Source organism: Carcharhinus amblyrhynchos, chromosome 21 (assembly GCF_965287045.1).
Source record: "Carcharhinus amblyrhynchos chromosome 21, sCarAmb.v2.hapA, whole genome shotgun sequence".
NCBI lineage: Eukaryota > Metazoa > Chordata > Chondrichthyes > Carcharhiniformes > Carcharhinidae > Carcharhinus > Carcharhinus amblyrhynchos.
In genome coordinates this window covers 9,544,905-9,558,809 of record NC_137344.1, presented here as the reverse complement: position 1 = coordinate 9,558,809, position 13,905 = coordinate 9,544,905, and the positions used below count along the sequence as shown (strand labels likewise).

The window sequence follows — 13,905 nt, the reverse complement described above, 5'->3', positions numbered from 1 at the left end:
ACTTCCCGCTGCCTCAGCAAAGCAACCAGCATAAGGACCCCACACACCTTTTCTCTTCCACCTTCTTCCGTCGGGAAAAAGATACAAAAGTCTGAGGTCACATACCAACCGACTCAAGAACAGCTTCTTCCCTGCTGCTGTCAGTCTTCTGAATGGACTTACCTTGCATTAAGTTGATCTTTCGCTACACTAGCTATGACTAACGCTACATTCTGCACTCTCTCGTTTCCTTCTCTATGAACAGTATGCTTTGTCTGTATAACACACAAGAAACAGTACTTTTCACTGTATGCTAATACATGTGACAATAATAAATCAAATCTAACTGGCATTAACACTGCAGATCAATTTGATTGTGATGTGAAAAATTGCTCTGATGCCCATTATGAAATTCTCAATACCTGACGTGGTCCTGGTGTTTGTTTCACTTCCCGCACTGAATTTCGCACAAGGCAGACATTGGGCAGGATTTTCCGGCCACGCTTGCTCCAAAGCCGGGAAATCATGCCTGAGGTCAACTGACCTTTGCATGGTCCGTATCCCACCTGCTTCGGTTCCCATGGCGGGCAGCGTGGGAAAATTCTGCCCATTGTCTCTTTCTGTAGCTAGTTTTTCCTGGAACAGATTGCTATGCTAGTCTGTCGCCAAAGGCTTGAGAAGTGACACTGCGCATCAAGCATGGCTGACCAGAAGTCTCTTCCACTCCTGCTTCCTGCCATATGTTGGAAGGATTTTGCTGGTTTGGAGGCAGGAACACTACACACTGCACTACAAGGCCCCCTTTATCCAGGGTACAGGGCATGACCTATTTATTGGATGATTTGGGTTTAGTACTTGTTCTATTCCTGCATTTTAATTAAATTATCGCTCCCTTTGTCAAAGATGTGAACTTTTCAATTTTAGGGGTAACCTTAGAGTTGAAAAATGTGAGCAGTAATTAGAAAAATGTACATTTTTTTCTGCATTTCTCTCAATACAGCATGACCTTTTTAATGTGCTCATAACAAATTTTATCATGGTAATCAATCAATTGGATTTCAAGATTGTTAATGGGCAAAATGTAATATGCGATCAGAATATCCAGTGCTAATCCCTACCATGTTGTGGAGAACATCAAAGACATTCCACTTTTTGATGTTTTTCATTTTGTTTTTTTATTTATCCACCTTCTGTTTATGGTGAAATGTGCAGCCTAATAACCATAATCAACATTCAGGTAATAGAACTGAAGCTTAAACTGTTATTTCGCTAAAAATGTGATTTTAATCCATTCCTAATGTGACATGGAAGAGAAGTATCGATTTTTCTGGTTACAGAAGCTTGTTGAAAAATATATATTGCACATAATTAGTATCTGCTGTCATTTTATGATTCTTTAATTTGCAGTTTTTTTCCCCATAACATTGATGTGTACTCCATTTCCTTCAGATACTTGATACTGTTTAAGTCTTCACAAGTGTATCTGCTTTTAATTATACTCAATTTGTCAAGTGTGAGACCAGACGAAATGGTGACTGTTCCCTTCTAGCTAAGCGCTTCTTCTTGTCTCCCCTTCAAAGTGCAGTTAAAAGCATTCAACAAGTGCACCTTAGTCTAGACAGAATTAATCTTTGAATTATTTTTGACAAAGTGGCGAGAGCTAAGGAACATGGAGCACAACAACCCGTTCTTTTAAAAAGGCAAGACCTTTCGGAACTGATTGAAGTCTGTTGTTCCGTATGTGGCAGCTATCCTTCTCAGCATGGATGAATCCTCACAATTTATTTCTGTAGCAGTTAAGTTGTGCAGGTGTTTCAGTTCCTGATAACGACTAAAACCTATTCACGGGCAGATGAGGTGGGGTACGTGTGGCAATAATTCAACAGATCTCTGTGTAAAGAGGCAAAATATTGATTAATTAGATCAAATCAGGATTAGTGTTAACTTATTCATATTTTTGTTTGACTTGGAATATTTTTCTCCTAATTATCCATGTGAAAAGCATGGCACCATCTTTCTAACTTTATAGAATGATTTGTGTTTAAATAGTGACGTGCATATAGTATATTAGTGAAATGTTAACTTAGAAAATTAAACACTATGTATGCTTTGATGAAGAATAAACAGACTATTTCTGCAATATTATTATTTTACCTACCTGCATTCTTTTAATTTCCCCATGTCACATCTTTTGCCATATTTGCTTAGCCTTCGTATCTGTACTTTAGCTTTTTATTGAGTACGTATTGAATTACATTATACACATTGCTGCTGAATTCCTCAGCGTTCCATAGGTCTATATTTTATATTGGGATCTACCCTTGACTGCAAAAAGTTATAGTGCTTCTCTGATATTGCTTGCCTGAGTCAACCCTTTCATGTCCTTCGGGCGGCATGCCGCACAGTGGTTAGCACTGCTGTCTCACAGGTGCCCAAGTCCTGCGTTTGATTTCAGCGTTGGATAACTGTCTGTGTGGAGTTTGCAAATTCTCCCCCGTCTGCGTTTCCCTTAGAAACTCCAGTTTTCTCCCATAGCCACAAAGGTTTGGATGTTAGATGAATTGGCCATGCTAAATTGCCCCTTGGTGCAGGTTAGGTGAGTTAGCCTTGGAAAATGCACAGGGCCATGGGTGGGATGCTGCTTCACAGAGTCAGTGCAGCTTGACGGGCCAAATGGTGCCTCTCTGTAATGTAGGAATTCTATGGTTCCCGTTGCTGTTTTACCCTTGTAAACATTTCTATTGTTCTGTTCTTTTTCTTCCCAGCAAATGTCTCTTGTGAAGAAGGATCTTTAAGATTTTGATTTTTTTTTAAAGAAAGGAATTCTAATATAAATGGCATAAAATTCAGGACCTGATGCACAAAGTTGTGGGCCAGATTATACAAATATACTTCTATTCGCTCATAAAAATGTAAAATGCAATTGGGTTTCCTGATCTTAAATTGAAATAGTTCTGATCCATTATCTTCTGGTACATACTTTTTTTGGATATCCAGCTCAACAGCTGTGAGATCAACTGCTACTGATTGAAAGTCTTGTTAACCATCTCTGGTTGTTTTCTACTTCCATCATAAACACGTTCAAGAGGAATTTCATTTCGCATTTCGGCATCTCCAGTTTTTTTTGTTCTTGTGCATTCAAAAGGAACCTGTGTGAGTTTCCAAAGTGTCATCGCTTATTACACCTGTGCTAAAATATTAACGAAGTGTATATTGAGTAGCTGAGGTATTTTTGTGTATGCATGCATGCAACACAGTCAGCACAACGCTTTGATACAACAGAGTATACGTGCAGACATTTTGTTGTGAGTATTTCTTTTGCCATTTAGCTTTATCTTTGTGCTGTTAATGACAATTCACAGAAAATAGAGTGTTTCATTAAATAACATGATCACAGTGGGCAGAAATCTAAATCTAGAATTTCTTGGCGCTTTGCAAGTTTTGAACCTATTCCATAAAAAGCTGCCAGTCACAAACTTAATCTTCTTTTGTTAAGCTGACATGCCTTTTGGCATATTAATTAACCATGAATTATGAGCTGTGATGTTCTAGATGTGGTGTTGGCATTGTCATTGTTATTTCACTTGAGACTCTTATTGCCAGAAAACTTGAGTAGATTTTCATCTTGTGCTGCATTTGTGAAGCACTCAATATTACAAGTCACATTCTAATCCAGTGCATCATTTCACACTGAACTGTTAAACGTAAATTTAAAAAAACTCGTTTCAAAGTCAAACTGGCTATCTTAGAATTACCCTAGAATATGGAAACAAAAATAAGCCTACTGCAGAATACTGGCCAGTAAGCTAATACTTTAATAGGTTTCAGATCCTGCAAAAAATTGTGATTACGTTGTCAGTGCCTTAGTTACAGTGGTTTCCATTGCAACAGTGACTTCTTTTTGAATAGTATCTTTAATATAGTAAGACATTCCAAGGCGCTTCACAGAATCATTGTATGTTTTTGACACCAAGCTGCATTGAAGTGTTATGACAGGTGACCAAAGACTTGGTTAAAGAGGTACATTTTAAGGATCGTCCATAAGACGAAGAGAGTTAGAGAAGCAGAAAGATTGAGGAAGGATATTCCAGAGCTTAAGGTCCAGGCAGCTGAAGACATGGCCACTAGTGTTGGAGCAATGAAAATCAAGCATGTTCAATGGGCCAGAATTGAAAAAGTGGAGAGATTTCAGGCAGTTGAAAAAGCTTAGAGTTGGCAGTTTGAGAGGAGGGAGGGAGGGCTGTGTGGGTTTCTTCCGGGTGCTTTGGTTCCTCCCACAGTCCAAAGCTGTGCACGTTAGGTTCATTTGCCATGCTAAAATTGCCTCTTAGGGAAATTAACACGTAAATGCGTGGGGTTACGGGAATAGGGCCTGTTGGGATTGTCATTGGTGCAGGCTTGATGGGCCGAATGGCCTCCTGCACTGTAGAGATTCTGTGATTCTCTGAGAATTTTAAAATTGCAACATTGCTTGAGCAGGAGCTAGTGTAGGTCAGTGAACATACTAGTGATGAGTGAATGGGACACGGACAGCAGTGTTTTGGGTGACCTCAAGTTTGTATGGGTGTACAGAATACACTGACCAGGAAAACATTGGAATAGTTAAATTTATAATTAATAAAAGTATGGATGAACTAATGGAGAAAAAAAACGGCAGAAGCTCACCTCGTGATCAAACAGGATGTCAAGATTGCGAACAGTCCGAATCAGCCTGGGTGCAGGATGGTGTTGTAGATAGCGAGTAGAGCTAGGAAACTGACTGTGTGTGCTTTAGCGTGTAAAATGGCTGCAGCTGCTCATAAAATGGCGGTTAGAAATGTATGAATTACATTCTGCTAAACCGCTAATTGAAGCTATATTACAGGCTCACTATCCATACAATTTGTTGCTTAATAATTGTGTTCTAACGCCGCCAGGTAATTTTTGTCATGACACATGATGCATGCTTTGTTGATGAGTACGCATTGAGCTCGTGGCTGAGTCGTCACCAAAAACCTCCTGCAGGGTTTTGAAGTTATCCACATTTTTGTTGGTCTTGTCTCTGATGTATGTAGATAATTAAATCCCCTGTAAAAGTGTGAATAGTGCAACACTGCCTGCACTAAATGATATTACTCACCACCTCACTTGGGACTGTGTAGCTGCAGTTTTAATGAAACATAGCCCAAGATTTTGGCTGAATTGTAAGAACGTAAGGAAATTAAACCTGCAGCCAGTAAAGATTTTAGAGAATAGTATATTTTAAGATTGATTTTACTGAGGGGAATTTCATATTGACTTCATTGCAATGTAATGTAAGCTTTACTTGTGACTAATAAATAAGCTTTAACTATGAATTGGTACAGTACTGAACTGGTTATCTACTAAAGGGTGTTTAAAAAAAAAATAAAATTTGGTGTGGAAATTTATTAAGACTGGAGGAAATAAACTTGTGGTGAGTAGATGCAAGATTGTTGCGAGGAGACTGGGAAGTGGATTGGGACAGGCTTCAAAGCTGGATTGTTTTAGTATCTGAGCCAGGTGGAAGACATTAAACTTTCAAGCTTGAGCATTGCTACACCCCTAGTTAAAGAATTAATATTGTATGGGAAGAATCTTTGGTTTGTGTGCCTCTAATCAAGCAAATGTCCAATAAGGAAACGTTTTCTCCTTGTTTTGTTCTCTCTAAAGATCCCGTGAACAAAGTTATTTAATTTTATTTGCTCAAATGCAATTTTTTGAACTAATTATTTAGTATTTAATTCTCCAATCTCACTAAGATTACACTTTAACATAGTGACCATTTCTCTGTTGGATAGCCTCTAGCTGCGCCTGCACAAATTGGCTACCTAATTATTCAGAAGGACCAAGTCTGATAGTTATTCTTTTCCCTGCAGTTGAGACAGCAGCCAGCTTTATGAAGAGAAATATTTTTCTTTCGGAAATGTCCAAACTTTGCATTGAGGTAAATCCATAGAATCCCTACAGTGCAGAAGGAGGCCATTCCCATCCTAAGTCCTATCCCCAGAACCTCACACATTTACCTTGCTAATCCCTCTAACCTATACATCCAGGAACACTAAGGAGCAATTTAGCATGGCCAATCAACCTAACCCACAGAATCTTTGGATTTTGGGAGGAAACTGGAGCACCCAGAGGAAACCTACACAGACATGGGGAGAATGGGCAAACTCCTCACAGATAGTGACCCAAGCCGGGAATCAAACCTAGATCCCTGGACTGTGAGGGGGCAGTGCTAACCACTGTGCCACTGTGCTTCCCATGATGAAATCATGAAAACCAGGGGCTGTTTTTCAAGAACCTTCAAATTCTTTAATCATGTCCCATGAATAACTGTGAGATAAATTGCCAGAATCTATAGACATATAAATAGTAAAAGGGTGGTAAAAGGAATAGGGATGATTAGGGACCAAAAAGGGAATTTGCAAGTGGAGGCTGGAGGCATGGAGGTATTAAATGAATACTTTGCATCTATCTTTACCAAGGAGGTAGATGCAGTCCAGACCATGGTGACAAACGAGGAAACTCTGTCCCTAGAAAGATTCAAAATTGATGAGGAGGTTGTGTTGCATAGACTGTTAGCACTTAAAGCTGATAATGCACCAGGACCGGATGAGATGCATCCAAAGGTATTGACAGAAGTGAGAATGGAAATTGCAGGGGTGCTGGCCATAATCTTCCAGTCTTCTCTAAATCTAGGAAGTGCCAGAGAAATGGATCATTGTAAATAGTATGCCCTTGTTCAACAAAGGTTGTAAGGATAGCCCTATCAATTACGGACCCAGTCACATTAACATCAGTGGTGGACAAACTTAGAGAAACAATTATTCAGGATAGATTTAGTAGTCACATGGAAAAATGTGTGTCGATTAGGAATAGCCAGCATGGATTTCTCATGGGGAATTTTGTTTAACTAACTAGCTGGAGTTTTTGAGGAGGTAACGGAGAGGGTTGATGAGGGTATAGCTGTTGATTTAGAAGGCCACACATCAGACTTGTGAGAAAAGTTTATAGCTCATGAAATAAGAGGCACAGTAGCAATGTGGATACAAAAATTGGCTGAATAATAGGTAGCGGAGTGAGGTCAATTGATATGGCTGGGGGAAGATTTCTAGATCCCCAGCGGTTGGTATTTCCTGATATATACTGATGATCTAAATGTTGGTGTGCAGGAGACAGTTGTAAAGTTTACGGATGAAGATGATAAAAAATTTGGAAATATTGTGAAATATGAAAAGGACCATACAGAACCTCAAAAGGACATAGACAAGTTGGTGGAGTGGGCAGAAAGATGGCAGTGAAGTTCAGTGCAGGGAAATGTGAGGATGCATTTTGGGAGAAAGAACATGGAGAGACAGTATATAATCAAGGGTAAAATTCTAAAAGAGGTGCAGGAACAAAGGGATCTGGGTGTATATGTGCATGGGCCTTTGGCAGCTGAACAGGTGGAGAGAGCAGTAAAAAAAAATTACTCTGGGCTTTATTAATAGAGGCATTGGCTGCAAGTGCAAGGAGGCTCTGCTGAACTTTTAAAAAAAAGCACTAGTTAGAACTCAACTGGAATATCGTGTACAGTTCTGTGCTCCATACCGTAAGTAAGAAGTCTCACAACATCAGGTTAAAGTCCAACAGGTTTATTTGAATCAGGAGCTTTTGGAGCACTGCTCCTTTATCAGGTGAGTCCATACTATAAAAAGGATGTAAATACAATGGAGGAACTGCAGAAGAGGCATGCAAGAATGGTCCAGGGGTGACAAACTTCAGTTATGAGGATAGATTATAGGAGCTGGGACTGTTCTCTTTCGAAAGGAGAAGGCTTTGAGGAGATTTGATGTAGATGTTTAAAATCATGAGGGGTTTGGACAGATTGGATTTGTATAAGAATCATGAGCGAAAGGGCATAGATTTAAAATGATTTGCAAAACAAGCAAACGTGATGTGAGAGAAAATGTTTTCACACAGTGAGTTGCTGAGGTCTGGAATGCGCAGCCTAGCAGTGTTGTTGAGGCAGGCGCAAATGAGGACTTTAGATGATTATTTGAATAGAAACAATATGCAGGAGTATGGGGAAGACGTGATGTTCATTTGGAGAGCTGGTGCAGACACGATGGGTCAAATGGCCTCCTGCACCGTAAAAATTCTATGATTGTGATAACCTGTTCAGGATAAACATTAGCCTGGAGAACTCTTCTTCAAATAGTGTGATGTGATATCTTAAATTTATCTGAAGAGCAGTCAGGGCTTTAGCTTAATAGCTGATCCAAAAGATGGCACCTCAGCAATGCACTAAAATGTCAGCCTAGATTATCTGCTCAAGTCTTGAAGTGGGGCATAGCTATGACCTCTGAGCTGCCACTGATCCAAAGCTGATACCTAATTAGTGGAGTTTAGCTCCAAAACAATTTATTATTTTATTCTGAAAAATCTTTCAAGGCACTTGCTAAATGCTCACCATAGATTATGTTGACATCCTTTGACAAGTGTTTTTGCCTGCTTTTGAGCAGAGACTTGCTGTCGTTGGGCACCCTTGTGACATGACTTCCTGAATTCTCAATGCATTATGCCACTGTGCTCTTCCCTTTCATTCTAGAGGGTAAAGGAATCACAAAATTGGACAGGATTTTGCTATTTTTGTAGATTACCAGCAGTCAATCTGTTTGTAAAAATTAATCCGAATAATTGTTTAAAATGTTGGTCTGGAAGTGGCAAATATTAAAATATTGTCTTATTTCAAAATTGCTCTTAGGTTCACATTATTTAAATGCGTACATTTGTGTTTTTTATTATATAGTAAATGTATTCAAAATGAGGCATTTGTAAAATTCTATTCCTTGCCCACAGTTTTCCTGTTATGTAGAAACTTGTGAAGATTCCAATGTTTGTACAGGTGAAATTAATGTTTTCCAAATTGACTCTCAGAAATTGTACTATTTATATAATTTATTTTTGACACATTATTATGTGGTCTTGCAGAATGTGTCATGTTTCAGGTTGTTTGATCTGCTGTGCATGTTGGTTATTAAGGTTCCTGTAGCACAGTGTGCCACCAGTTTTTGTGGCTTGCTCAGGGGTTTAGCAGTCATTTTTCACTATATGTGGAATGTTTCGCCTTACTGATGTGATAAAACTTTTCTGAAACAATGTGTTCCCAGATGCAGAAGGTGTGGTCCTGTTTATCTAGTTGAACTTAATTCTGCAATGCCTCGTTTGAAGTGAGGGCAATTTAAATGGATTTCATTTAATGTTTTAATGTAATTTGTATCACTTTTTATTTTAAGAAAACACCATAAATTGTGTTTTTGTCCTCTGCTGATTTAGAAGTGTTGATGATGAATTCTGCCCGCTGACAAGTCAGCACATTAGGGTGTTGACCCTTGCATTGTCAAGGGAACAGGGGCCAGGCTGCTGTGGGACACATGTTCTTTAACAGCATTCTGGACGCTAAGATGGGTGACCAGACAAAGAAGGATTGCAGTCGTTTTTCTTTCCTTGATAAAACATTTTTAAATTAGCTTTGATGTATTGTTCAAAGTAGATTAATTGTACAGTGTATTCCTATTATCTGTTAAGGTTGCATAATGTATTTTTAAAAGTGGTGGCTTGTATAAATTCTCAGTGAAGGAGTATTCAGTGCTCTTTAAATTTTGTCTCACAGAATTAACTTAATCTTTTTAACTGCTGGTGAGAATTAAACATCAAAAATTCTTGCATTGGGACTAGAAACTTGATATAATTTGAAAAATACTTTTAAGTGTACCTAGATGCAGAACATACGAACATTTCCCCTGTGCAATTTATTCATTGGGCAATTTTTTGAAGCTGTTAAATCTCCTGTATAAAATGTATTCTGATATGGGTTATTTAAGCCATTCACGTAACACAATTTAAACACACCTTACTTTGTGATAAGTGAAGAATGCTGATGAGCTAAACCCAGTCAAAGTCAGCTGCTTTAAAAATGGACATTAGCTAACTAAATAATTTCTGATTCCCATTAATGAGCAACTAATAATCACTATAAAAGAAGCCAATTAAATCCCATAAAAAGTGGTTGAATTGGCTCCCTCATCCTACTTATAGCACTTAAAATAAAATTTGTAACCAACACTCAAAATGGAACAATTCAAAAATAACACCTCTGTGCATTTTACCTTTAAAACAGGAATTAGCTGCAATATCACTTTTTAAAAAAAAGTGACTTAAGATCCAGTGCTTCGCCTAGTATGATTTCTCGTTAAAACCAAATCAATAAAGTGTTTGCTTAGAATTTAGGAACACCTAGTACAAAAATCTGAACTCACAGCCCCAGAATCAGGTTGAGGTGACTGAGGTAGTGGTGTGTATATCAGTGATAAAGAACTCGAGTTCATTTTCAGTACGGGCAGATATTTCCTTAGGATTGCTACAAACTACTGTAGTTATATTTAATTATCAAAACATCTTTTTACTTGGGCAAATACTTGGCTTTCCTTTGGTAAATGATAATATCCTCTGCCACGCTCTTTTGAATACTTTTTTGGACTATTATCCAAAGTAAAATCTCTTTAGAACCTACCTGTGTTTCGTAAAACCTTCACAGCACTTGGATTATGTTTTAATTGTGCAAGATTAAAGAGAATCTTATATTGTCCTGCACCCAACTTTGAAAAGACAATGGAAGGTCATTCAAGTTTTGAAGGTGCATATTGTTTCTGTATTGTTTGTTATAAATTGCATTGATACATCGGCTTTGTTAATATGACAGATAATCAGCAATGCATGTTTATGATTGATGCAATTTTACTCCTGTGTCTTTTTTATCTTGTAAGAAGTCTTACAACACCAGGTCAAAATCCAACAGGTTTATTTGGTAGTAAACGCCACATCATGACTACCATCTTTTAACCTTCTCAGAGGTAGCACTGGTTAGCACGGCTGCCCACAGCATCAGGGACCTGGGTCCAATTCCCGGCCTGGTCACTGTTTGAGTGGAGTCCGCATGTTCTCCCTCTGTGTGCGTGGGTTCCCTCAGGGTGCTTCAGTGTCCTCCCACAGTCCAAAAGACGTGTTGATTAGGTGCATCAGCCATACTAAATTCTCCCTCAGTATACCTGAACAGGTAACAGAGTGTGGCGGCTAGGGGATTTTCACAATAATTTCATTGCAGTGTTAATGTAAGCCTACTTGTGACACTAATAAATGAACTTTAACTGTAGGTATTGGACAATTTACGTTTCAGTTGAACTTTCAGGAAGAGGTCCACATAATACCTGTCCCTTCTCCAACTCCAGGATGAGACTGATAATACATATCTCAGTTTCACTGTAATGAAGGTTGCGGGAAAGAATACAAGGAATACACAGGTTTCAATTAAGTACTGTGACACTACTTGTAAGTGAAGGAATGAAGGAACACATGTACCAACTTTGAGATACTGTTGAGAGTTGTTAACCTGTGTGTATTACTCTTTTACTAAGTAAACTTTATAGATGGAACCTTGATTTATAGGGATTGCTCTGTCCATTGACCAAAATAGATCCAGGTGAGACTACCCTTTTTGGATATAGTCTCTTCAGGATAAGATGGAAGATATGAAGGGTGCAATGAGGTATCTTATCATGTGTTGCACCTTCGTAACTGGTACATGCAGCAAAATATGGCTGACGTACATTTGCATTTCCCCTCTCACTTTGTGACTGGTCATTTTTATTTTGAAAGAATATTTTGTCTATTTTTAAATATTAGCATGTATGTCAAATGATTTTGCGGATATATCATACAAACTCTTAAATATAAATTTTACTGAACAGAATAAGGGAATATGAATTACTGTCTGGTAGCCACAACAGTATTAATAAATTGTTCAAGAATCCCTGTTTTTAAAAAAAGCTTTGGTGCAACTTGATTGCCACCATAGTAGATAATTATAACCCCCTTGGATCTGTCTTGAATTGACATACAAGTTAATGAACGTGATGGTGAGAGTCACTGAATTGCCCAGTTTTTTTAAGTTTGTTGAAGTTGCACCGTACTTAATTAAAACCTGTGATATCAGCAATTTTGAACCTTTCTCCGGCCACAGATGGTGTTAAAATGATCAAAAGGAGCACCTTACTGAAAGCCAAGTGAGGTTAGATTCACTTTCATGTCAGTGTGGTGAGTTACACCGTGGAGTGCAGCCTCCATATATGCTCTTCTTACTGTCAACACCTTTTGGGTAGTTGCAGATGGATAAGCATCTGGAGTGTGCCTTGAGTGTGGAGATGTTGACAGCTGTTTATAGTTACATGTTAGCAGTTGCAACTGGGTTACCCAAGATATTCCGTCGTGGATCAAATTAAAAACTGTATGGTATTGACCTGAAGAAAGCAGTCAAAGACTTAACGGTTCATGATATTTTTATTGCCCTTACTTAACATTTTGATCATGAATGTCCCCTGCTACCTAGGTGATAAATATTTTTGCTCTGTATAAGATCAAATGTTGACAGTTTTTTCCTGTTTTGCTAGAGTTACTGAACAGCAGTTGTTGGAAGCTATTCCAGTCTGTGTTTATATGAGAGATGAGGTAAGTAAAAAAAAAAGAAATGAGCTGCTCTGTTTTCTTCAAAGATTTTTATGAATAGGTGCTGTGGCTACAAATGCCCTAGAGTATAAAGTGATTTATTTTGTCCATTTGGATCTTCCCCTTATAATTGGCCTAATATTGACAGATAAACAAATTTCTATCCAACGCATTGTCAACAATTGCAATTCTCTTCTTGGAAAGAGCTAGGAATATAAACCATGACTTCGGATGGTAGAAATTACTTAATATGCCTGGTAATATTTTAGGGCTCACGGTACCCTAGGATCTGGAGCTTATACATTGTGGAGAGAACTCAGTCACACAAAAATAGCTGTCATGGCATAGTTGGGTAGCCATGATGTGGAGGTGTCAACATTGGATTGGGATGGGCACAGTGAGAAGCCTCACAACACCAGGTTAAAGTTCAACAAGTTTATTTGGTAGCACAAGCTTTCTGAGCACTGCCCCTTCATCAGGTGAGTGGGAGTTGTGTTCACAAACAGGGCATATATAGACACACTCAATTTGCAACATAATTGTTGGAATGTGAGTCTTTATAAGTAATCAAATCTTAAAGATACAGACAATGTGAGTGAACATAAGAACATAAGAAATAGGAGCAGGAGTAGGCCAACTAGCCCTTCGAGCCTGCCCCGCCATTCAATAAGAACATGGCTTACACACAGATTAAAGAGGATTGTATTGTTTCCAGCCAGGACTGTTAGTGAGATTTTGCAAGCCCAGGCAAGTTGTGGGGGTTACAGATAGTGTGACATGAACCCAAGATCCCAGTTGAGACTGGGATTGGGTAGTTGGGTAAAGCCATATGAGCTAACATTTAGAACATAAGAACATAAGAAATAGGAGCAGGAGTAGGCCATCTAGCCCTTCGAGCCTGCCCCGCCATTCAATAAGATCATGGCTGATCTGTCGTGGCTCAGTTCCACATTCCCGCCCTCTCCTCATAACCCTTAATCCCCTCTCTTATCAAAAACCCATCAACCTGCTTCTTAAAAATATTTAGCAAGGTAGCCTCCACCACTTCAACGGGCAGAGAATTCCAGAGATTCACCACCCTTTGAGTGAAGAAATTCTTCCTCAACTCCGTTCTAAACCGCCCCCCCTTTATCTTGAGGCTGTGCGCCCTAGTCCTACTGTCCTTTTTGAGCGGGAAGAGTCTCTCCACCTCTATCCTATCCATCCCATTCATCATCTTGTACATCTCAATGAGATCTCCCCTCATTCTTCTAAACTCTAACGAGTACAAGCCTAGTTTATTCAGCCTCTCCTCATAGCTCAACCCCCTCAACTCCGGCATCAGCCTAGTAAACCTCCTCTGCACTCCCTCCAAGGCCAAAATATCCTTGCATAAGTACGGCG

General features: G+C 38.9%; 1 protein-coding gene across 1 annotated transcript in view; it reads left to right on the top strand.

Annotated features, from left to right (window-relative positions):
* Positions 1 to 13,905, top strand: part of aspscr1 (ASPSCR1 tether for SLC2A4, UBX domain containing) — a 230,930-nt gene that overhangs the window by 55,308 nt on the left and 161,717 nt on the right. The window contains exon 5 of the mRNA XM_080209458.1: positions 12,468 to 12,525. Within this exon, the coding sequence (XP_080065584.1) occupies positions 12,468 to 12,525 (58 nt within the window). The remainder of the gene's footprint in view (positions 1 to 12,467; positions 12,526 to 13,905) is intronic.